The sequence below is a fragment of the Malaya genurostris genome, chromosome 2, assembly GCF_030247185.1.
Source record: "Malaya genurostris strain Urasoe2022 chromosome 2, Malgen_1.1, whole genome shotgun sequence".
NCBI lineage: Eukaryota > Metazoa > Arthropoda > Insecta > Diptera > Culicidae > Malaya > Malaya genurostris.
In genome coordinates, this window is record NC_080571.1 from 172,625,281 (window position 1) to 172,651,812 (window position 26,532).

At 40.7% G+C, this 26,532-nt stretch overlaps 1 protein-coding gene across 9 annotated transcripts in view; it reads left to right on the forward strand.

Moving 5' to 3' along the window:
- Window positions 1-26,532, forward strand: part of LOC131427388 (calcineurin-binding protein cabin-1-like) — a 1,620,795-nt gene that overhangs the window by 1,551,542 nt on the left and 42,721 nt on the right. For 6 of the 9 annotated variants that reach the window (XR_009229264.1, XM_058590537.1, XM_058590534.1 and 3 more), the window contains one exon: window positions 22,624-22,761. Coding sequence is in view for 7 of the 9 variants with exons in the window: in XM_058590537.1 (XP_058446520.1) it covers window positions 22,624-22,761 (138 nt within the window). In the remaining 2 variants the exon portion in view is untranslated. The other 3 variants (XR_009229263.1, XM_058590539.1, XM_058590540.1) reach the window with 3 other exon arrangements.

The following is a 26,532-nucleotide window of genomic DNA, read 5'->3' on the forward strand; positions in this document are numbered from 1 at the left end:
GTTGTACGTATCAAGAATGCAGAAATTTGTGCGAAAAGGTGGACATTACACAGATAAATATCTGAAATAGTTAGAGAGCCCCTCGTACTAGCAACTGAGTATAGTGGTAGAGATACTCTCGCGAGTTCTACCTTTCTCCTAATTCGCTCAGAGCTCGAGAATATTAAATGAGTTCTAGGTTGAGTACTCTGCGCCGCATAGAGGTCATTCGTGTGTGCTGGGAAGAAAATATGATCGATTAAAATATGGTTTGAGGGGTGGATGCGGCGGTAGCATTCATTCGTGCCTGCCTGGGTAGCATGTTGGATGGGAGTAGGGTTTGGAGGGTGGATGCGGCGCTGACACCTTCATGTAAAATGACACCGGCATTCAGCGTATAAGTACGATGAGAGGGAAAGGTAGATTAAACTCGGGAAAAAGGACGACTCGATTTGAACTGTGCTTCTTGGGTGAAGACAATGCTCTCGATGTAGATCAAAACGGCTTTGTGTGTGGGATAAAGGGACGGCTACGGTATAAAATTGGTTGACGGAAATTATTCACTTCGTGAAATAATCAACTGTTTCCGGTACCGAAGACTTATTCTGATGCCTAGACTGAGGATTCCACAGTTCTAGTCGTTCACTTTGTTCTGGTTCGTGGAAGAGGCAGGAGTTAATCGCGAGTTAGTAGCGCCGCGGTGTGAGATTAAAGTTACCTAGGTCGATAAGTGAGTGTGCAGCAAAGATCATCTCACAGTGCTAAAAATAGACTGTGTTAAGGCAAGAGAGCGTCATTGTATGGGCCAATATCCCGGCACACCGTCATACATAGCCAGCGATACTTCTGATCCCACCATCCAGCTACAAAGAACCCGGTCAACCACCCAGGGACCGGAAGAGCAGGAACACTGCTTGGCAGGGAGGCCAACATCAGCAAAGAACGCCGTCGGTGGATTGAAAGCAACGCGACCGCCATTGAGTCTGCAATTAGCTCCCCAACCACGCCATCGCCATTCGTCCACCGCTGGATGATGCACCGACGCCAACATTCGGCCATTTTACGTAAATCCATGGTAGTAAGTACGTTCCGATTATTTTCGACATGCGTATGTTAGATGAACCGTGATCATGACACAAAATACGCAAAGACCCTAGGGCCACCATAAATTAAAAACTTGCACTCAAAAGCCACTCACAATATGAGATAAATGTACTGCACGACGTAGAGCGCTCGATGATGAAGTAACGACAGTAGGAGAGATAGTCAGGACTGCAAAGGCAGTATGTGAAAGTAGCTAGCTAACGAAATGTAGTGTGTTCGAATCTCGTACAGTAAAGTCTTTTTTTTATGTAATTGAACGATAACTCATTTTAGTTAGTTTTTCCCCCATCTATGCTATTTTTGCCTTTCTCTATAGAAAGGTATTAGAATTGCTGGAAAAACCGACTTTCGAACGGAGCCTCGGAGACCCATAGTGTTATATACCATTCGACTCAGTTCGTCGAGATCGGAAAATGTCTGTGTGTGTGTGTATGTGTGTGTGTATGCATGTGCACTTTTCGAAGATATGTAAACGCGCTCAATTTTCTCAGAGATGGCTGAACCGATTTGAACAAACTTGGGCTCGTTTGAAAGCTACTGTCGGGCCATTGATCAAGTTCGAAGATCAAATGGCTGTGACTTTTGGTTCCGGAGATATGATTGTATAAGTGACGTAACCGACAAAAAGCGTTGTATTTGAACGCGCTCAATTTTCTCAGAGATGGCTGAACCGATTTTAACAAACTTGGGCTCGTTTGAAAGCTACTGTCGGGCCATTGATCAAGTTCAAAGATCAAATGGCTGTGACTTTTGGTTCCGGAGATATGATTGTATAAGTGACGTAACCGACAAAAAGCGTTGTATTTGAACGCGCTCAAATTTCTCAGAGATGGCTGAACCGATTTTAACAAACTCGGGCTCGTTTGAAAGCTACTGTTGGACCATTGATCAAGTTCGAAGATCAAATGGCTGTGAGTTTTGGTTCCAGATATATGATTGTATAAGTGACGTAACCGACAAAACACGTTGATTTTTACCGCTCTTATATATATAAGGGTGCCAAAATTTTGGGATCAACTCTATTTTCGTAAAGTTCTAGTGCTCAAAAGTTTAAGCACCTCGAAAAAAGCATTCATACAAAATTTGACCTAAATCGGACATGCTTAAGGGGTGCTGCCCGGTGGTAAAGGTTTGACAATTTTCGATCTTGAAAAAGCACCATAGGGGGGAATACATGAAATTTCCAAAATCGAAATTTTTTTTTGATGCCAAAACTCTTAAAACTGCATAAAACATCGAAATTAAGTGTCATCTCAAAAAAAAATTTTTTTGAAAAAATCAACTTTCTGGGACTTAGAAAAATTTTCATATATTTTCTAAGTCCCAAAAAGTCGATTTTTTCAAAAAAAATTTTTTTTTAGATGACACTAAATCTCGACGTTTCATGCAATTCTAAGCCTTTTGGCATCAAAATTTTTTTTTCGATTTCGAAAATTTCATGTACTCCCCCCTATGGTGATTTTTCAAGATACATGAAAATTTCACTAAGTGGACTAAGAAGGCTTTTTGCCTTTCTCTATAGAAAGGTATTAGAATTGCTGGAAAAATCGACTTTCGAACGGAGCCTCGGAGACCCATAGTGTTATATACCATTCGACTCAGTTCGTCGAGATCGGAAAATGTCTGTGTGTGTGTGTGTGTGTGTGTGTGTGTGTGTGTGTGTGTGTGTGTGTGTGTGTGTGTGTGTGTGTGTGTGTGTATGTGTGTGTGTGTGTATGTATGTGCACTTTTCGAAGATATTTGAACGCGCTCAATTTTCTCAGAGATGGCTGAACCGATTTGAACAAACTCGGGCTCGTTTGAAAGCTACTGTCGGGCCATTGATCAAGTTCGAAGATCAAATGGCTGTGACTTTTGGTTCCGGAGATATGATGGTATAAGTGACGTACCCGACAAAAATCGTGCTATTTGAACGCGCTCAATTTTCTCAGAGATGGCTGAACCGATTTTAACAAACTTGGGCTCGTTTGAAAGCTACTGTCGGGCTATTGATCAAGTTTGAAGATCAAATGGTTGTGAGTTTTGGTTCCGGAGATATGATCGTATAAGTGACGAAACCGACAAAAAGCGTTGTATTTGAACGCGCTCAATTTTCTCAGAGATGGCTGATCCGATTTTAACAAACTTGGGCTCGTTTGAAAGCTACTGTCGGGCCGTTGATCAAGTTCGAAGATCAAATGGTTGTGACTTTTGTTTCCAGATATATGATGGTATAAGTGACGTAACCGACAAAACACGTTGATTTTTACCGTTCTTATATATATAAGGGTGCCAAAATATTGGGATCAACTCTATTTTCGTAAAGTTCTAGTGCTTAAAAGTTTAAGCACCTCGAAAAAAGTCTTCATGCAAAATTTGACCTAAATCGGACATGCTTAAGGGGTGCTGCCCGGTGGTAAAGCTTTGGCAATTTTCGATCTTGAAAAAGCACCATAGGGGGGAGTACATGAAATTTCCAAAATCGAAAATTTTTTTTGAGGCCAAAACTCTTAAAACTGCATAAAACATCGAAATTTAGTGTCATCTCAAAAAAAAATGTTTTTGAAAAAATCAACTTTCTGGGACTTATAAAAATTTTCATATTTTTTCTAAGTCCCAAAAAGTCGATTTTTTCAAAAAAATTTTTTTTTTGAGATGACACTAAATCTCGACGTTTCATGCAATTCTAAGCCTTTTGGCATCAAAAATTTTTTTTCGATTTCGAAAATTTCATGTACTCCCCCCTATGGTGATTTTTAAAGATATATGAAAACATCACTAAGTGGACTAAGAAGGCTTTTTGCCTTTCTCTATAGAAAGGTATTAGAATTGCTGGAAAAACCGACTTTCGAACGGAGCCTCGGAGACCCATAGTGTTATATACCATTCGACTCAGTTCGTCGAGATCGGAAAATGTCTGTGTGTGTGTGTGTGTATGTGTGTGTGTGTGTATGTGCACTTTTCGAAGATATTTGAACGCGCTCAATTTTCTCAGAGATGGCTCAACCGATTTGAACAAACTTGGGCTCGTTTGAAAGCTACTGTCGGGCCATTGATCAAGTTCGAAGATCAAATGGTCGTGACTTTTGGTTCCGGAGATATGATTGTATAAGTGACGTAACCGACAAAAAGCGTTGTATTTGAACGCGCTCAATTTTCTCAGAGATGGCCGAGCCGATTTGAACAAACTTGGGCTCGTTTGAAAGCTACTGTCGGGCCATTGATCAAGTTCGAAGATCAAATGGCTGTGACTTTTGGTTCCGGAGATATGATTGTATAAGTGACGTAACCGACAAAAAGCGTTGTATTTGAACGCGCTCAATTTTCTCAGAGATGGCTGAACCGATTTGAACAAACTTGGGCTCGTTTGAAAGCTACTGTCGGGCCATTGATCAAGTTCGAAGATCAAATGGCCGTAACTTTTGTTTCCGGAGATATGATTGTATAAGTGACGTAACCGACAAAAAGCGTTGTATTTGAACGCGCTCAATTTTCTCACAGATGGCTGAACCGATTTTAACAAACTTGGGCTCGTTTGAAAGGTACTATCGGGCCATTGATCAAGTTCGAAGATCAAATGGCTGTGACTTTTGGTTCCGGAGATATGATTGTATAAGTGACGTAATCGACAAAAAGCGTTGTATTTGAACGCGCTCAAATTTCTCAGAGATGGCTGAACCGATTTTAACGAACTCGGGCTCGTTTGAAAGCTACTGTCGGACCATTGATCAAGTTCGAAGATCAAATGGCTGTGAGTTTTGGTTCCAGATATATGATGGTATAAGTGACGTAACCGACAAAACACATTGATTTTTACCGCTCTTATATATATATGGGTGCCAAAATTTTAGGATCACCTCTATTTTCGTTAAGTTCTAGTGCTCAAAAGTTTAAGCACCTCGAAAAAAGCCTTCATGCAAAATTTGACCTAAATCGGACATGCTTAAGGGGTGCTGCCCGGTGGTAAAGGTTTGACAATTTTCGACCTTGAAAAAGCACCATAGGGGGGAGTACATGAAATTTCCAAAATCGACATTTTCTTTGATGCCGAAACTCTTAAAACTGCATGAAACATCGAAATTTAGTGTTATCTCGAAAAAAAAATTTTTTTGAAGAAATCAACTTTCTGGGACTTAGAAAAATTTTCATATTTTTTCTAAGTCCCAAAAAGTCGACTTTTTCAAAAAAATTTTTTTTCGAGATGACACTAAATCTCGACGTTTCATGCAATTCTAAGCCTTTTGGCATCAAAATTTTTTTTTCCATTTCGAAAATTTCATGTACTCCCCCCTATGGTGATTTTTCAAGATATATGAAAATTCCACTAAGTGGACTAAGAAGGCTTTTTTGTTTAGATTAGCATCACTGTTCTCATACAAATAGGCAACGCAAATGTCAAGCACTAGTTTGGAAAAATGGTGCTGACTGTGTGACATAAACACTGAAGCATGCTTTTGTGAACTACTTGAAACAATCTGAATCAATTGGTGTCAAAATTAGTATCCGAAATTATTTAATAAAAGTATGAAATATATTTTCATGAGACTGTTATAAAAGAAAAGAAAGGCATTATCACACCACTAGGTGGATTAAGAAGAGGTTTTTTATCATTGTCGTTGAATAAACCCATACGCTGGAGGATGCAGCTGCTAGGAAACCTAGATAAGGTGTTATTTATTTTAATGTTCTGGTGACGGGATTCTCACGTTTTTTCAGAAGCTCGTTTATCGATTTTGTGTCACGTGTGGTTGGGTTGACCCCATGCTTCAGCCCCCGCTCCTAAATCTATATCAGACTGTGGCGAGGTGAACTATTAAAGCAGTGCCTATGATGCGACTGGCATCTGCGTTCTTCTTCATCGACTGAATTCGTTCCAATGGTTCAGACTCGGAGTCTGTGGAGGTCTCTCGTGTAGTTGTTGGTGGCCATCGGAAGTTGTACGGGGACAGTCGAGTCGTTTGGAACCGGTTCCGATTTACCAAGCGACCCGCCTTACGAGAGAAGGTCTTAATAGCTGGGCAAAGCCACCTTGGTGGATGATCTCCTTCGGGAGTGGCGCAAAAATCATCCACTTTCCATTCGAACGATTCCGATTCCGACAGCCCCTGGTTACAAATTGGCGCCCAACGTGGGGCGAATATATTTTCATAGAGGGTAAAATTCTTTAATATCGGGTAAAGGGACATTTCGTTTTATAGAAACAGTAAAATTCTCTCATGTTAAATATTATAAGATTTATTAACAGTAACAAGTAACAGTAGTAAGTTTTAGTGAATTCCTCCGTTTTAGTTTATTGAGTTGAGTATTTCCAATCTTGTTGTTTACCTAAAACAATAAAGAAAGAAATAAATAAGAAAGGTAATAAGTAATTGACGTTGTGGAAGGCAAAATTCTCCAGTTTCTTTTTATGCACAGCGCTACATTTATCCTCTAGGAAGTTAAAAAAATATATATATATACAAGATGGACAGATATCCGTTTGCTGAACATCTAGATTTTGAGGAGACGGAGTACGAGTTGCTCATTAGAAATAAAACACGCGAGACTAAAGAGTTGGATCTGACAGGAAAGCAGAGATATCTCAGGAATCTAATTAAAACAGACTTGAAAGAGGAACGTAACTATCGTTCACCTTTTAACATACGAGTCGAGGTTCCACGGCTCGCAGGAAAAATTATGGAGTTGAAAAGAATTCTAAGTAGGAAGGGAATCGAGCCCAGCACTGAATCTAAATTGTTGACACTTACGAGTTGGAAGATAACACGGGGAAAAGAATTGGTGTCTTCTTTGCTAACCAGCTAAAGAAGATGCATTGTCCTGTATCGACAGTAGATAAATAGAAGACTTGCAAGCTATGTATCTCTACGGAGAAACCAGTACAGAAAAAAACACCTGTGGGGTTGATAGGTTACCTCGATAATAAATAGCAAAGAAATCCTGTATGTGAAGCATAACAGTTGGTTTTACTGCCGTTATGTAGAAGATTTGGAATGAGTCTCTTAGGGTAGGGTGATTCACGTAACCTTGAACAAGGCGGGGTAATGGCCTGTGGATAGTACGGGGGGTTTCCCTGGGAAGCGGGGCGAAACGCGAGAAGTTTACCATTAAAACGTCCTCTTGTATATAAAAGTATTAATAGTTAGTTATATAAGCTTCATTACTCACTAGTATTAGTTCTTATTCTATAGTTAGTCAGATAAACAAAACAACATACGATTAGAAACGTCGCTTTCGATGGGTTAGCGCTTTGCAGGCTTTGTCCGATGTGTTCCATACACTGCGACCGAAATGCTTCCAAGTAGCTCCAGCATTTTTTTTTTCTTCGAAGAAATATCGTTTATCCGGGTCATTTTCAAATCGTTGTCCAGGATTTAGAGGAGTAGCACTTATTCCAATTTGCAAAGAAAATCCAATTAAAATCAGCTATCCGTCCAGGTTAATTAATCGTCCATGTTTATCCTCTCCTTTACATAAAAAAAATATAGAAATCTGGATCCAGGAGGTTCTGCCAGTGTCGTTTACCTAAAAATATAAGAAAAGAAACACAAACAAAAAACCAACCTTTACATCATTTGGAACGAAGTTAGGAATACTATCCTTATAAAATTCCAAGTCGAAATACGGTGATCGGCTTGGTAAACAAAAACCGCCATCATGTAGGAACTCTTTTTGCTGTCTGCTGGATTATGAGACTATCTTTTGCTATGAGGTTGGCAATAGAATGAACGGGAAGAGAGAATGATAGTATGCAAGGGGTGATTGAATGCTTGTGGAATTAGTTTATAAGTAATTATGTGGGAACAGAATCTTGTAGTCGAAACCATTTGGTTGTCAAAGAAGTTCTCAGAGGTATTTTAAGCCTGGGGATTGTGGGGAAGTTGCACCAAAATGATTTGGGTTTTTCCGGCAGTTCACAGGCGGTGTAGTTAGTATTGTGGATCCTGGTTTCCCGGAAATTGAGCCGGGGTAGGAAAAACAAGACTTACTAGTATGTTATTTGTATATTTTAAAGACTAACTTTACCGAACCCAAATATGATCAGGGGTTGAAGATAGTCTAGTCAGGTATAGATGGAATGTGTGTATGGAAGGAATTGCCAATTTCAGAAGCCTGGAATGATTCACTCAATTGTCAGGAAAAAGATTTGTTGTGATGTGTTGCAAATGCATCGGATGGTTGTTATATTTTGAAAGGAAGGTCCTATTGGTTTTGCTGGAGACCGGAGTTGAAAAACGTTGATGGTCAGTAGCAGGTTGGTTGACTAACCACATCTGGAAATAGAGAGGAGTCAATTTATTGACGATGAAGACTTATGACCCCAAAACCACAATAGTCACCTTGATTTATCTAAATAGTTATTCGCGAGTTAGTAGCGCCGCGGTGTGAGATTAAAATTATCTAGGTCGATAAGTGAGTGTGCAGCAAAGATCATCTCACAGTGCTAAAAATAGACTGTGTTGAGGCAAGAGAGCGTCATTGTATGGGCCAATATCCCGGCACACCGTCATACATAGCCAGCGATACTTCTGACCCCACCATCCAGCTACAAAGAACCCGGTCAACCACCCAGGGACCGGAAGAGCAGGGACACTGCTTGGCAGGGAGGCCAACACCAGCAAAGAACGCCGTCGTTGGATTGAAAGCAACACGACCGCCATTGAGTCTGCAATTAGCTCCCCAACCACGCCATCGCCATTCGTCCACCGCTGGATGATGCACCGACGCCAACATTCGGCCATTTTACGTAAATCCATGGTAGTAAGTACGTTCCGATTATTTTCTACATGCGCATGTTAGATGAACCGTGATCATGACACAAAATACGCAAAGACCCTAGGGCCACCATAAATTAAAAACTCAAAAGCCACTCACAATATGAGATAAATGTACTGCACGACGTAGAGCGCTCGATGATGAAGTAACGACAGTAGGAGAGATAGTCAGGACTGCAAAGGCAGTATGTGAAAGTAGCTAGCTAACGAAATGTAGTGTGTTCGAATCTCGTACAGTAAAGTCTTTTTTTATGTAATTGAACGATAACTCATTTTAGTTAGTTTTTCCCCCATCTATGCTATTTTTTTATTAGTGTCGTTGAATAAACCCATACGCTGGAGGATGCAGCTGCTAGGAAACCTAGATAAGGTGTTATTTATTTTAGTGTTCTGGTGACAGGATTCTCACGTTTTTTCAGAAGCTCGTTTATCGATTTTGTGTTACGTGTGGTTGGGTTGACCCCATGCTTCAGCCCCCGCTCCTAAATCTATATCAGACTGTGGCGAGGTGAACTATTAGAGCAGTGCCTATGATGCGACTGGCATCTGCGTTCTTCTTCATCGACTGAATTCGTTCCAATGGTTCAGACTCGGAGTCTGTGGAGATCTCGTGTAGTTGTTGGTGGACATCAGAAGTTGTACGGGGACAGTCGAGTCGTTTGGAACCGGTTCCGATTTACCAAGCGCCCCGCCTTACGAGAGAAGGTCTTAATAGCTGGGCAAAGCCACCTTGGTGGATGATCTCCTTCGGGAGTGGCGCAAAAATCATCCACTTTCCATTCGAACGATTCCGATTTCGACAGCCCCTGGTTACAAACATAGATGGGATGTTGCGATAATTCGAAGCCATACCAAATTCCACCCGGAGATGGAAACTGGACATCAGACGGAGCCAAAACAGCAGCGATATGGGCAGTGCGAAAATACCCCATTCAAGAAGTGGTGCACTGCGCAGATGAAGGGTTTGTTATAGCCAAAATCAACGGAGTCTTCATCTGTAGTTGTTATGCAACTCCACGATGGACGATCGAACAGTTCAACCGGATGTTGGACAAACTAACGGAAGAGCTAACCGACCGAAGACCAGTAGTAGTAGCTGGCGACTTCAATGCCTGGGTGGTCGAATGGGGCAGCCGCTTCACGAACTCAAGGGGAAGCAGTCTTCTGAAGGCCCTAGCTAAGCTGAACGTAGATCTTGCCAATGACGGTACCACCACCACCTACCGTAAGGATGGTCGAGAGTCCATCATAGATATCACTTTCTGCAGCCCGGGAATGATAAGGAGCATGGACTGGAGAGTGTGCGAAGAATACACCCACAGCGATCACCAAGCGATCCGGTATTGTGTTGGAAGCGACTCGCAGGTGGAATCAAGCAGAATGCAATTTGGTGAGCTAAAGTGGAAAACAGCGAACTTTAACAAGGACGTATTTGTGGAAGCACTGAGGCTCGAGCGAAACACAATAAACCTCAGCGCGGAAGAGCTGACTGCAACACTATCACGTGTGTGTGATGCAACCATGCCTAGAATGAGAAAACCCAGAAATGGGCGACGTCCGGCGTACTGGTGGAATTCGACGATCGCTGACCTGCGTGCACGTTGTTTCCATGCCAGGAGAAGGGTGCAGAGAGCTAGAAACAGTGGCGAAAGGGAGGAAAGAAGGTTGCTCTATAGAATAGCAAGAGCCGCACTCAACAAGGCAATCAGGCTCAGCAAGAAAGAGTGTTTAGAAGAGCTTAACAACAATGCCAACGAGAATCCGTGGGATAATGCCTATAAGATGGCCATGGCAAAGATGAAAGGTTCAGCATTTCCACCGGATAGGTGCGCGGAAAGGATGAAAACTATCATCGAGACCCTGTTCCCGAAGCATGAGCCTACGATCTGGCCGCCAGTACTGTACGACGTACAGGATGTCCGCGGCGACGAAATCCGAGTATCAAACGAGGAGCTACTTGCGATAGCGAAAGCCTTACCGGTGAAGAAGGCTTCAGGTCCGGACGGGGTTCCAAATGTGGCCCTTAAAGCTGCGATTCTGCAGAATCCAGACATGTTCAGGACTACATTCCAAAAATGCATGGAGGAAGCTAGTTTCCCTGACATCTGGAAGCGGCAGAAGCTGGTGCTGCTACCAAAGCCAGGCAAACCACCCGGCGATCCGTCAGCATATAGGCCTATATGCTTGTTGGACACAGTCGGAAAACTGCTGGAGAGAGTGATCCTTAACAGGCTCACTAAGTACACTGAGAGCGAGAACGGTCTGTCGAACATGCAGTTCGGATTCCGGAAAGGCAGGTCCACTGTAGAAGCCATACGAGTGGTCATGGAAACCATGGAAAAGGACCAGAAGCAGCAGAAAAGGGGAAACCGCTACTGTGCGGTGGTCACATTGCACATGAGAAACGCTTTCAACAGTGCCAGCTGGGTAGCAGTAGCCAAATCTCTGCACAGGTTGAGGATACCAGAGTACCTATGTCTGATTCTGAAAAGTTATTTTCAGAACCGGACGCTGATATACGAGACAGACGCCGGATACAAAAATATGTCTGTCACGGCGGACGTTCCACAGGGATCGATCCTGGGTCCCACGTTGTGGAACATTATGTACGATGAAGTGCTGAAGCTAAATCTACCCAGGGGAGTTAGGATTGTCGGCTTTGCGGATGATGTGGCGCTCCTAGTAATCGGTGAGTCTCGAGAAGAGGTGCAGGTTCTCGCCATGGAGGCAGTAGACGTCGTTGAAAATTGGATGCGGGAAAAGAAGCTAGTGCTGGCACATGAAAAGACTGAAATGGTCATCATCAGCAACCGAAAGGCGGTGCAACATGCGAGCATCTCGGTCGGTGAGTGCATCATCAATTCGAAGCGTGAGGTCAAGCATCTGGGCGCGATACTGGACGATCGACTGAACTTTAACAGTAACGTTGACTACATATGCAAGAAGGCAATGAATGTGATATTGGCGTTATCTCGGATTATGCCCAATAATTACGCGATTGTCAGTAGCAAGAGGAGGTTACTGGCGAGCGTGTCATCATCGATCGTACGATACGCAGCTCCAGCGTGGTCGATGGCATTGACAACAGCAAGGAATCGAGCCCAGTTGAACCGCACTTCCAGACTGATGGCAATGCGCGTGACAGTTCGTACCGAACAATATCGGCAGACGCTGTGCATGTGATAGCCGGAATGATCCCCATCTGTCTGCTACTGGAAGAGGATAGCTTATGCTACAGGGATCGAGGCACAGGACGAGCCCGGAACAGAAAGAGAGCCAACACGCTCACTAAATGGCAACAGCAGTGGGACAACGTGGAGAAGGGAAGGTGGACGCATCGATTAATTCCTAACCTGTCGGTTTGGACAACTCGAGTGCACGGCGAGGTAAACTTCCAACTGACGCAATTTATGTCTGGACATGGCTGTTTTAAGCAATATTTGCACAGATTTGGCCACGCAAGGTCGCCGTTGTGTGTTGCGTGCCAGGACACAGAAGAAACGCCGGAGCACGTAATATTCAGTTGCCCACAGTTTATCCAACCACGTAGCGAAATGACTGCCATCGTTGGCGCCGATGTCAACGTGGAGAACATCGTTCAAAGGATGTGCAGTGACGAAGGAAAATGGAACGCGGTGAATCGGACAGTTGTTCAGATTATGTCAACACTGCAGAGGAGTTGGCGAGAAGAGCAGCATCAAATGACCTAGGTCCAAAGACGAAGAATGCCGGACTGTTTTTGGCACCCTAAGAAGACGGACGAAGCGTGTGGAATGCTGCTCGGTTTTCGGGATAGGTTTCTTCGCCGGGAAACTCTTCGTCGGGTAGGCTAGACCCACCACCGTGGGCTAGTTGAGTAGGCGCGTCGTAAACCGGTTTCGGAACGTCGGTTTCGAGAGAACTTCCAGCGTCGGGGAACTCTCTGTCGCGGTAGGCAAGATCCTTCGGCGGGGACTAGTCGAGTAGCCACTACAACACCGACTTGTGTCGTGGGGCGCCAGCGAACCAGAAGCTATGCTCCAACTGGAATCACCGGACCGACCTCGGCACTCTCTCGTGTGTCCCGTGTGGTGCAAGATCAGTGGTAGTCTAGATCTTTTATCGGGGATTAGACGAGTAGATCGTGGCGTAGCACCGTTAAGATAGTCGGGGCACCAGTGAACCGGAAGCCATTCTCCAACCGGAATCATTGGATCGACCCAGGCATCCTTACGGTCGGGCCGTGGACGGGTATCGAAAACGTCGGTTTCGGGAGAACTTCCATCGTCGGGGAACTCTCTGTCGGTGTAGGCTAGATCCATCACCGGGGACTAGTCGAGTAGACGCCACAACACCGAATCGAGTCGTCGGGGCATCAGCGTACCGGACGCCATGCTCCAACCGGAATCGCAGAGCAGACCTCGGCACTCCTTCGGGTGTCCCGCGTGGCGTAAAAGGGGAAACTCTCAGTCGGTGTAGGCTAGATCCATCGTCGGGGATCAGTCGAGTAGTGTGGCGCGACGTAGCGGCATTGGGTCATCGAGGCGCTAAAGGTGGATCGAGATGGATAAAGAGAGAAACTCAGTAGCTCATTTTCTCCCAAACGAAGAAGTGCATGAGCACAGCCGAGATGGATAAAGAGAGCAGGAGCTCATTTTCTCCCAAACGAAAAAGTGCATGACCACAGCCTCCCCCGAAGTATTGAGCTAAGCTTAGTTCCGGGGGGATCGAGGCAAGATGTCCAAGGTGTTTTAGTGGGTAAGGATCAGCCAGTCCCACTCGCTGGTTCACAATAGCGGTAGTTTGACAACTACCGAGCGCGTGAGCTGGGAAAGTACATAAGGTATTTCAGCTTGTAAAAAAAACAAAAAAAAACACACACACACAGAGACGAACTGAGTCGAATGGTATATGACATTTTCACTAGTCGGTTTTTCAAGTGATTGCATAACCTTTCTATATGAGAAAGGCAAAACTGGACCGATTGTATGGCGTACTGCTAGGCCAGCCGAGACAGCCATTTGAATGAAATTATATTCCACAATTAGCCGGAAGGATTGTACTTTAATATGAAAAAATAAACCCTGTATAGATATATAACATATGGATCAATAAGTCCCGAGACTAACAATGGAATCAACATTTTTTTTGCAAATTTTTTTTTATTCATCAACATAATCACCTTTTAGGGTGATACAATGATTCCAACGTTTTTTTTTCGATAAACTGCTTTCTGAATCATCGACTCGTTGCTGTTTTTGTTCCATCGAAAGCAATCGCGGCATCCACTTGGAAAAAACCATTTTCATGCTCAATTTTTCATGAAGGATAGTAAATACACTTCCATATGATATCGGTGTCATCTCAGCAATCTCACGGAGCTTCACGTTACGATCTTTCATTATAATTTTTGTCACTTCACTTACATTTTCCGGTGTAACGGCTTCCACAGGTCTACCCGAGCGTCCCGCGTCATTTGTGTCGGTACGACCACGTTTAAACTCGGCGAACCATCGACAAATCGTTGCTTTTGATGGACAAGAGTCCGGATAACATTTTTCAATCCATTGTTTCGCTTGCACGGTGTTTTTACCCATTAAAAAATGTTTTGCCAAAACACGAAATTCGGTTTTTTCCATTTTTTAAACATACTACAAAACGACTTTACTCCAACCTCGATAACTCAGCTATTTCTGGTCGGGTAGACTTAAAATTTTGACCCGTTTCAAGCAAAGGTTAGTACTCTAGAATAACGTGGTTACTGGCAATTCGCTAGGGACCACACAGTAACATCGCAATATTAGAAAAGGTTACTAATACACTGTATATTATTTATGCACAAATGATAGATTTTGTAACCAATACGCTGTACGAAACTACTTAAATTACACTAAATATATCGTCAAATGTACCACAGGAAAAATTCAACAGTTTATTCGAATTCGACACAAAATAAGGAGATAAATTACTGGGTATTATTTCTTATATAGTTTCCTTATAATACATTTTGGTGATGAAAGAGCTCCGACCTGCTGAACAGCCCTGTCCAAAATGCAATCCTTCCTTGTTATTACTTTGTATCAGGCCAAAAAACACATGCGCGCCATGCAAACACCTCTTTCATTATGAGGCAGTAGTTGAAAAAGCAAATATTTTGATTATTGTTTTGTTGTTTTTCTTACCTTTACCATGGTTTATGTTGTTTTACCTGTATTGCAGTGGTTCTACTCTGTACTTTCGCTGACATTTTATTTGGTTTCCTTAAATGTAAAAGTTAGTTGTATATAGTAGTAGTTTTTGCTCACACAAATATCCCATTTCGTGTCTGTTTCTACTGTATACATTAATGTTTGCATAATTCTTTTATTCTCGTGAGCCTCCCAGGTGAAGGTGAAGATACAGATTATATGCGGTATCTAAAGCATATCACATCTCCAGGTTTAGATTCCACCAGAGTTGTAAAAGTATTCTTCGGACGGCTTGATCAATGACTTGTGTTACTCGCAGAAGTATTGAAGTGGAATGTTGTTCCCGTACCTTGGATATCACCCCTTCAAGTTTTTATTGTTAAGGTTCTTGATCCTCAATCAACTTTGGATTATCGATGTACAGCCTTATGTACTGTTATGTACAAGGTATATTCGATACTCTTGTTAAGACATCTTCAATAGTATATTCCTACGTTACAATATTACCTTATGAAATTCCAAAATGGCCGTAGTGCTCCAGATCAGATATTTATTTTGAGACGTATCCCGATGAGCGATGGCGTAAGGGTCGTAATACTATTTTGGTATCTATGGATTTGAAGCAAGCTTTAGATACGGTTTACATCGGGAAACTCGTGTCTGTGTTTCTGGATATTGGTTCCTCCTGCGTCCATAACCTAACAGCTACAGGTCTGTCCTTTGCTGTATCAAGCATACGTCTCCACATAACTCGGTCCATGGCTGCTCGTCGCCAGCCACTCAAGGCACGGATGCTTCTGAGATCACCCTCCACTTGATCGACCCACCTTGCTCGCTGCGCTCCTCTTCTTGTACTAGTCGGATTAGATTCAAGAACCATTTTCACTGGGCTGTCGTCCGACATCCTTATGACATGCCCAGCCCATCGTAGACGTCCGATTTTAGCTGTGAATACGATAGGTGGTTCTCCTAGCAGCTGTTGCAATTCGTGATTCATACGCCGTCTCTACGTTCTGTCTTCCATCTGCACTCCGCCACAGATGGTCCTCAGTACCTTTCTTTCGAAAACACTGAGAGCGCGTTGGTCGTCTGCCAACATAGTCCAGGTCTCGTGGCCATAGAGAACAACCGGTCTAATGAGCGTTTTGTAGATGGTCACTTTCGTGCGTTGGGAGTCTAAAGTACGCACGATTCCCTGCCAAAATACGTCTATGAATTTCTATGCTGGTGTCATTATCGGCGGTCACCAGTGAGCCCAAATACATGAACTCGTCAACCACCTCGATATCGTCACCGTCTATCAATATTCGTGGTGGGGGAGCGTAGTGTTTCTTCTCTAGAGCCTCTTCCTCTCATGTATTTTGTTTTTGACGTGTCGTGTCGATCCTCGCTCTTCGAATCACACCTTCCAGGGCAAAATTGAACAAAATAAAAGAAAGTCCATCACCTTGACGTAGCCCTCTCCGAGATTCGAAGGGACTCTAGAGCGTCCCAGATACTCGGACGTAGCACATCACTCTATCCATCGTTGCTTTGACCAATCGCGTCATTTTATCCGGCAAACCGTATTCGTGCATTAACTGCCATAGCTGTTTTCGATCGATTGTGTCGTATGCCGCTTTAAAGTCAATGAATAGATGATGTAAGGGTACGTTGTATTCACGACACTTCTGGAGTACTTGTCCTCTCGCGAATATGTGATCCGTAGTGGCGCGGGCTACAGTAAATCCCGCTTCGTACGGCCCTACGAATTCCTTAACTATTGGTGATAGACGACGGCAAAGGATTTGGGAGCGTACGTTGTAGCCGGCGTTCAACAATGTGATTGCGCGGTAATTGCAGCAGTCTAGCTTATCGCCCTTTTTGTTGACGGGACATACCACTCTATCCATTCATTCCTGCGGTAGAATCTCCTCCTCCCAAATTCTAGAAATCATCCAGTGCAGCGCTCTAGCCAGTGCCTCTCCTCCATAATTGAGCAGCTCGCCTGGCAACTGTTCCAGATGCGCGTAGAATGCTGCCTTCTCGTCATCGGGTCTCGTCTCATGAGGGCAGTGAACGTTGATGATGCTGTGATTGAAGAAAAGGCCCTTGATCTTCAATACGCACATTCTATCACTGATCAAATCACGCGCTGGCGCATCTTGCCCAACATCTTCCCCTTCCTAGAACATTGGTTGTGCCACAGCTCTGGTAGAAGGTAGCCGCTCGATGCCCACTTTTCCACACCTTCTGTCCCGTCCATCAAAGTTCCTGCAGTGCTACGACATCGGAGCAGCGGATTTGAAGCTCATCGTGCAGCATTCGGTCGTATCCTGGGAAGCCAAGCGATTTGCAGTTCCATGTGCCAAGCTTCCAATCGTAGTCCTTTGTTCGTTGCGTAGGTCTTTGCCGATTATTCCGAGTCGTATTTCTTTCTTGATCATACGTAACATGTGTTTTCCGGTCGGCTTATTAGGCCTGCACCAACCTCCTGTCTCGCCGGAGGGCCACCGTGTCAGCACTGTTTAGAGTTCCACACTGATCAAGAACGGTAATCAGTCGCTCCTAAAATGGAGAACAGACGCTGTTTCAAGCCGCCCCAACATGGGGAACAGCCGGCACCGCGGAGAGGTAGGGATAGGAGTTACTGTACAAGAGGCTAAGAAACACATTGGGGCCTGAATTGCGCATTGTCTAGTCGTTTACCTCCTGCGTCCATCAATTGTATTATTCAGTGCTGTGTGGTTCAGAAGACAACAATTCAGTGGTATCCCGGGCTCGATGTATCAAACAGAACTGTCCTCTTAGTCCTCCAACCTAATTCATAATTTTGTTACATTATGCATTAATGACTCTTAAAGAATTTATGCCGGTTATCAGCGTTGAGCATCGAGCAACTAACAAGTTACCGTGTATTCTTGCGTATACAGATGACTTGCTGCTTCTTTGTGAGGATTAAAGTGATGTGTCTCTCCTAAGAAGTATTTTGGAGCCTTTGCTAGCTTCCATTGGTCTGTCAATTAACACCTCTAAGGCTAGAGTGAAGTTTCGGAATCTATATGATGTGCACATTACTTCTGGTGATATTACTCGTTCCTTCGGTCCATACATCTTAGTACTGGTGACCAAGTTTCGTTACTTGGATGCCTTTATTATTAGCAATTTGATCCGAGAGACTACATCCGAGAGGATAAAGAAAGCGTATAAGGCCTTTCATATGCTTTGTGGATTCTTACGCAAATATCCACTTCGATGGGTTATATCGAGAGCGGTTATATCATTCACTCATCCCAACTATAGCTACCTATAGTATGGAGGTTTCAACTTTGGTGAAATGCAATCGTTACTCTCTTAGAGGTATGGCATCTACCATGCTCTACATCCTTCTGTCTCTGTGTGTATGTTACGAAATACCGGACCCGGTACAGTAACGCCAACAGCAAAGAACCCGTAGTTAAAAAATAGCGACCCGCCGACCAACGCAGCAAGGAAAATGCTGTCAAAGGATAAACCCAACATAGCAACCGCTCCTACCGACAGCACAGCCAACCATACGATATGGAAGACAACGTGTCCGGTCGACTTTGCTGAATTATCAAATTCAAATACATAAAAGGTTTAGCGATAGGAATTTTTAGTCAGTCTTGAGTGTGATATGTAAGCGAACCTTTGTTAAAACGAAAATTTTGTGAAATAAAGTTTTTTTTATCAAACCGCGAACACGGCATAGTTTGTATATGCTCCGACTGCAAAGTTAAAAATCATCAGTTTAGTGCAAATCTAAAATAATTTGATAGGCTGTGCACTTTTCGCTGTGCGAAACGAATGCAAATAAAGCCAGCATACGGTATATCAATATCGTAGAAAATTCAACCTTCTGAAAGCTTGAAATTCGTCCCGCGAAAACATCATTCTGCTGCTAGTCATTTGCGTGTGAGTAACGGACAAAAAGTCTAGATGATAAATTGCTCGTTCCTGATTTGGAACACCAATTTGAATCATTGAACGAATCGTGTTTTTGGCTGTGCGTTCACGGATGGAGATCACCCGAAACAATTTTGGTCTCATCTGCGGAATAAAACTTCTTCCCGTGGAATTCCTGTCAGTGTCCACTATCGTCACCAATCTTCGTCGACAGTTTTGGATTCAGCCAACCTATTCTCGTCATTCTTTCAAAGCGTGCTAAGTAATAACTCATGGCCTTTGTCAGAATCGTACCTCAGTAGTTTGCCAACGTATACTTTAAGTTTACCTGCTACTGCTTTTACTGAACGCGAGGTGTACAACAATCTACGACAAGTCGATGGATCGAAAGGGCCAGGATCTGACAGGTTATCTCCAATGCTCGTGAAGGAATGTTCTTCTGCTTTGGCTTTACCTGCATTTCTGCTTTCCAACCGCTCGCTTGCTGAGCACTGTTTTCCAACGAAGTGGAAAGAAGCTTTAATAGTTCCTATTCACAAAACTGTAAACGTGTCACCAATTATAGAGGAATTTCTATTCTAAGTTGTTTACCAAAAGTATTCGAACGCATGGTGTTAGATGTTCTTTACCCACCAGTAAAGCGCATTATCGCAACTGATCAGCATGGGTTTGTCAAAAAGCGGTCTACTACCACCAATTTAATGAACTACGTTTCTTTATTGATCGACAAATTTGAAAAAAACGACAACAAATCGATGCGGTGTATTTTGATTTTGTGTGTTCCTCATCAGTTCGCTGTGGAAAAATTGAGGTGTAGTGGATTCCCTGATTGGTTAACCAATTGGGTTCTATCATATCTCACGGATCGTAATGCCTAGGTACGAATCGGATCTGCACTCTCGGATTCGTTTCACGTTACTTCGGGTGTACCGCAAGGGAGCCATCTCGGACCACTTCTTTTCGTGTTATTCGTGAACGATTTTTACAGTGAATTGTCGTCATTTAAAGTAATGTATGCTGACGATCTCAAAATTTATCGCATCATTACAAGCCTTGTGGATTGCTGTGCTCTACAAATGGATATTGACCGAATCCTGGATTGGTGTGACAGAAACGGCATGACAGTAAACGTTAAGAAATGTAATGTGATAACTTTCTCACGGGCACAGTCTCCAATTATTTTCGAATACTTGATGGCTTCAGTTACGAGAATCTCTGTGCTCTCATCAACCTACCTACTTTACAAAACAGACGAATACTCCTTCAACAACTCTTCGTGTTCGACCTACTGAATAACAACATTGATTGCCCCATACTACTGGAAAGAATTAAAGAATTTCCATACTACTGGAAAGAAAGAAATCATTGCGAAGAACGGAATTTCTTCGTCGCTCACTTCATCGCACACAGTACTGCCCAAACAACCCAATGTCTGCTGTCACTGTTTCAATAGCGTGTGTTATTTATTCGATTTTAATATGAGCAAAGATACATTCGAATCGAAAATAAAATTTTTAATTTAACATAAGTGTGTAGCTATAAAGTAAAAGTTTTTGCGATAGGTCACCTCTAGTCGAAGACAATAAAGAAACAATAATAGTCTACAGAAAAATACATTTAATCGGCCCGAAAAATGAAAAATGATCATATGAAATGAAGTAGCCAACCTTAAAATTCTATACGTTAGTATTTTTGTAGCCGCTAGAACAGTTCTTTTGAACTTTGGATCTATTATGTTCATTGTTCATAGCGAACAAAGTTCAAGAGAGCGATAAGAACGGAGCGTTCGCAATGTGGTTTTCGCTTCAAACAAGTGCGGAAAATTCATCAAAGTATGAACACAACGGAGAGAATGCACATACAAATCGACAGTTCTAAGGGCCATAGATTATAGTGTTATAATCCGCAATTGCGGTCAAATAATTTAATTCCCAACCATTTTCAGTGTCTCTACATAGCATCAAGTAAAGAGTTAATTGGGTTTACTCATATACATTAATTTGATTTTATAAAATCGATTTTCAATCAGAATAAGTATCGTCACTAATCCATACGACGTCCAACTTCATGGGTGCCACGACTCGGTGAGGAACGTTAGCGCTGTACTGAAGGGCACACAAGCATGTGGCAGTTTCACTTTGTGCGTCGTTCGCCAAACGAGAGGAAACCAATTTGTACGGAATTTCGCTCTTAGAAAAAAATTGTCAACTGTGTTGAAAATTGAAGAAATGGTAACCTTCGGCTCTTTCCAGAATCCAAAGAATTTTACAATGATCTAATGAGATTTTACTTGAAATGGATAATTTATTAGTAGCACAATAAAAACTACTCAAATTAATTCAACCTGACCATTGTTTGCAAGGTTTTATATTCCGTAATTTGAATTCGTACTCCTATATAAAAAACACAGACGTAGTCCTACGTTAAAATGAGCGTTATAAGTTCAGTAAATATTAATACGGAAATCTACGCCCACGCATATTGTATTAAATTTGGAGTTTCGGGAATAAATTTCCCTCTCTAAGAGCAAATTTTTGGTGGAAGGGGAGCCTTCTTCATGAGCAGAAAAATCACAAAAACTTTTTCCTTTTGGAAAATCCAATTGCTAATATGCTCTTCAAATTGTTCGCAGGTTTGCTATCTGAGAATTTCGGAGTTATGTATTCTAAATGGCTGTAAACTTATTGTATAACAAATTTTCACCAATCCATCATGTTTTCAGAATTAAGAATCAGAACTAATTGGCTAAAGTGGCACGTTCCCTAGTTATTTGGAGATTTGTGCCTTGCCGTGGCTTCTCATCGTTTTCCTGATGGGAAGGTAAGGATAAAAGGAACATGGAAAGGAAATGTGAAGTGGGAGCAATGTAAAAACAGTTCAAAACTAAAAGAAGTCGCCCCGAAAGGATGTTGAACGATCTATAGGTGTCAGAATACGCATTTAACAAAGCCTTCAACTCCAAGAGGATTTAAAGATTTTACAAAAGCGACACCATCTTTTTTATTGTTCATTTAGGTTAGCCTATGCGTAAAGTTAATGCTACTTGCAAAACACTTTATTATTTAGTACCGAAGTACCACGTCTTTCCTGACGTGTCGAACGAAAACACCATCCTGCTTTTCCGAAAGAATGCAGAACGGTTCGCAAATGAAAATGAGCAGAAGTAAATTCGGCACCCAAATAACAATTCAGGGCCAATAACGAAATAATTCATTCATTCCAGGAAAAACAATGAGCCCTTCTGACTACCACATTGGATGAGAAACGAATGAAACCAAAAGAACCAAAACCCGAATACGCAGTTGCGTCAATGTGGGAAAGTTATATATCGGATGCTATAAAGTACCGAAATCGCATCATACAAATCACACGTATAATATACAATACGCTCAATATACTGCAATGATTCCTTGAAAAATGCAGTAGACATTTTGACATTTTCTAATTCAAATCTGTTAAAAACGCTTTTGTCTGAGCGCAAGCTTAGCCATTTCTATAATATTTGATTACTCATAAAGAAGTACGGGTGCGTAATGTCAGAGACATAACTTTTGAAAATATAAGTAATATGAGAAAGGCATCATTACACCACTAGGTGGTTTGAGAAAGGTTTTATTTTATATTCGTTCGCAATATCTGTTATCTTGTCCCCTCTTGATTTTCCATACACGTTATGCTTTCAAAGTATACTGACGTAATTTTATTTCCAATTCCAGTCATATATACCGGGTGTTTCCAAACAGCGTAGAACTACAGCATCTAAAATATTATCAGATGGAACTCAAGTGAAGTATATACCTACAGGACCTTCTGCGATCGTTTCTACTTTTTTGCCCGGTCTTACCATAACGCCTGTAAGTGCTTTAGATTTAATGACTAAAACATCCGAAACAGCAACGGACAGTTATGATAATAAAACTCAGCCATTTGTACCCCATACAGACTACTATTTAACAAACGTAAAATCGAGAGGAGTTGCTGAACATTCACAAATGTATTTAAACAATTTTTCAAACACAAGTAACCAAGGGATCTCATTTGATAACGATGAAGAACGGTCCATCAATGATAATACATATTAGTGTACAGCTCCTACTAGTTTATCTAATCCTGCCGATACATAAACATAAAAGTCTGTGTTGAAATTTTATAACGAATATTAAAGTAAATAAACTTTTGTGACCGCATCTATAATCCTTTAAGCTATATATTTATACATACATACTTATATATATATATATATATATATATATATATATATATATATATATATATATATATATATATATATATATATATATATATATATATATATATATAAGAACCCTTAGAAAATAGTAATATTTATAACAATCGTTCTACAAATTAGACCCGGATAAAAAAACGACCGAAAATTATTTATTCTTCTCTCGTATTCATTGAATAGAATCGATTTCAGCGTGAATACGACTTACTTTACTATGGGGCGCCTTTTCAAAATTTACCCTGCAAAAGAATGGGCAGAACTTTATAGCGAATATCTCTTGATAGGTTAGGTTCTCCCACCAACATCAAACCAAGTATAAAGCATGAAATGCTTATATCGTGCTCTCATTTGTACTCCGGTCGTCAGGAGGAGCAGTCGGTAAGAAAAGCAGAGGTACAAAACCTAAAATTTATATATATGTATGTATATATATATATATATATATATATATATATATATATATATATATATATATATATATATATATATATATATATATATATATATATATATATATATATATATATATATATATATATATATATATATATATATATATATATATATATATATATATATATATATATATATATATATATATATATATATATATATATATATATATATATATAACAGATCGGCTGAAAAGTTCGTATCGTTTCTATGAGAGGGCGCCACTAGAATTAAATCCACACCATTTTCAGGTAGTACCAACCTTTAAAAGATACGTGTATAAATTTGACAGCTGTCTGATTATTAGTTTGTGACATATTGAATTTAGAGTGAAGCTACTTTTGTTATTGTGAAAAAAATGGAAAAAAAGGAATTTCGTGTGTTGATGAAACACTACCTTTTGATGAAAAAAAGTGCCGCCGATACCAAAAAATGGCTTGATGAGTGTTATCCAGACTCTGCACCGGGCGAAGCAACAATTCGTAAGTAGTTTGCAAAATTTCGTACTGGTCATTTGAGCACCGAAGATGATGAACGCAGTGGACGTCCAAAAGAGGCTGTTTCCGATGAAAACGTGAAAAAAATCCACAAAATGATTTTCGATGACCGTAAAGTGAAGTTGATCGAGATAGCTGACAAGATATCGAAGGAACGTGTTGGACATATTATTCACGAATATTTGGATATGAGAAAGCTTTGTGCAAAATGGATGCCGCGTGAGCTCACAATCGATCAAAAACAACAACGAAAAACCATGCTGAAATTGAACGAATTGGGCTTCGAATTGCTCCCTCATCCAGCGTATTCTCCAGATTTGGCCCCCAGTGACTTTTTTCTGTTCTCAGACCTCAAGAGAATGCTCGCTGGTAAAAAATTTAGAAGCAATGAAGAGGTAATCGCTGAAACTGAGGCCTATTTTGAGGCAAAGGACAAATCGTACTACAAAAATGGTATCGAAAAGTTGGAAGATCGCTATAATCGCTGTATCGCCTCTGATGGCAATTATGTTGAATAATAAAAACGAATTTTGGCAAAAAAATGTGTGTTTCTATTAAACGATACGAACTTTTCAGCCGAACTGTTATATATATATATATATATACAAAGGTCTCTTTTTACACGGTTTTTTATCGCACGGTTTTCTTTATACACGGCTTTTTTTACACGGATCTCGGAATTAACTGTGTGCAGCATCCTTTATCATGACATTTTGCCTCGTACCAATTTTAACACCGTTCGTTTTTGGCAACTTAATCGTTCGATAATGACATATGTAAACTACATGATGGCAACATTTTCGAGTTGATAGCAATTCCATAACTATACTGATTTAAACTACTTATAGCAATAACTGTTGGAAGAACATAACACCCATATACCATTCGCATCAGTTCGTCGAGATCAGCAAATGCGTGTGTGACAAATAATTTCGCTCAATTTTCTCGAAGATTACTTAACCGTTTTCTACAAACTCAGATTCATATGAAAAGTCGTCCTAAACAAGATTCCTAAATTATGTTTGGATCGGATTTCTGGTTCCGGAACTACAGGATGAAATATGAAACGAAATTAAAATTGTGTAACCCATTTTTATCGTAGATGGCAGAACCGATCTAAGATTCAACTGAAATCTAAGAATAATCTAAGATTCAAATGAAAAGTTCTAAGATCCTATAAAACATCTTGATTTTCAGTCAGATCCAACCTCCGGTTTAGGGGATACAGGGTGATTAATATAAAAATGTCTATTTCACATAAATTAATCAGGCTCATCGGGTTTGCAGATTTGGATAGTCGATAACCAAATAAACATATTTCAGTTGTAGTGGTATTCAGTTTTCGATTCGGTAGGTACCCAAAAATTTAATTCGCGCTACGATTTCTCAAAGATGACTATACTGATTTTCAAACAGTTTGAATCAAATGTAAACTATACAGCTCCTGAGATGGCTAGATACTTATGGTACCATACAGAATAGGTGAGTTTTATTCGATTCCAGCTTCCGATTCTGGAATTACAGAGTAATGAGTTTTTAAAATTCAAGCCGATATAGAAAATGACAATACCAAAAAGCTTCAAAGTTGAATTCACAGCTATTGCAACTTGTTCGTCAAATTAATTTATGGTCATATGAATTGTTTTCGTTTATGCTGGTTCCTGAATACCGGTTTAGGAAGTACCGTAAATAATGGCGAAAAACTCTAAAGTGGAACTTACTTCGACATATCATGGAATGTTCAATCGAGTATTACACTTTTAGATTCAAATCCGATTCGATTTGCAGTTTCGACATTATAGGGTAATGAGTAAATAGAACTTTAAATTGCCGCTTGAAACGACGGTCATTAAATTAATGTCATGAGAACTAAAACACCGAAAAATATTCATCCAACAAACAAATGCGGTTGATAAAAAAAGGTATCATCTCACTGCTAGGTGGATTAAGCACGTTTTTCACTATACACTGTCCATTGAATTTGTTAACTATATAACTATATAGCAGCTGGCTAACGGTACCACACAGTGCTTCTTTACACAGCTGACAACTGACATTGAGGACGGATTAATTCGTACTATCACTCGACCGCACTGATGCAGACAATAGAATACGGAATGTCCTTGAAAGCGGAATAAAACAATTCAATTCAGTATATATATATATATATATATATATATATATATATATATATATATATATATATATATATATATATATATATATATATATATATATATATATATATATATATATATATATATATATATATATATATATATATATATATATATATATATATATATATATATATATATATATATATATATATATATATATATATATATATATATATATATATATATATATATATATATATATATATATATATATATATATATATATATATATATATATATATATATATA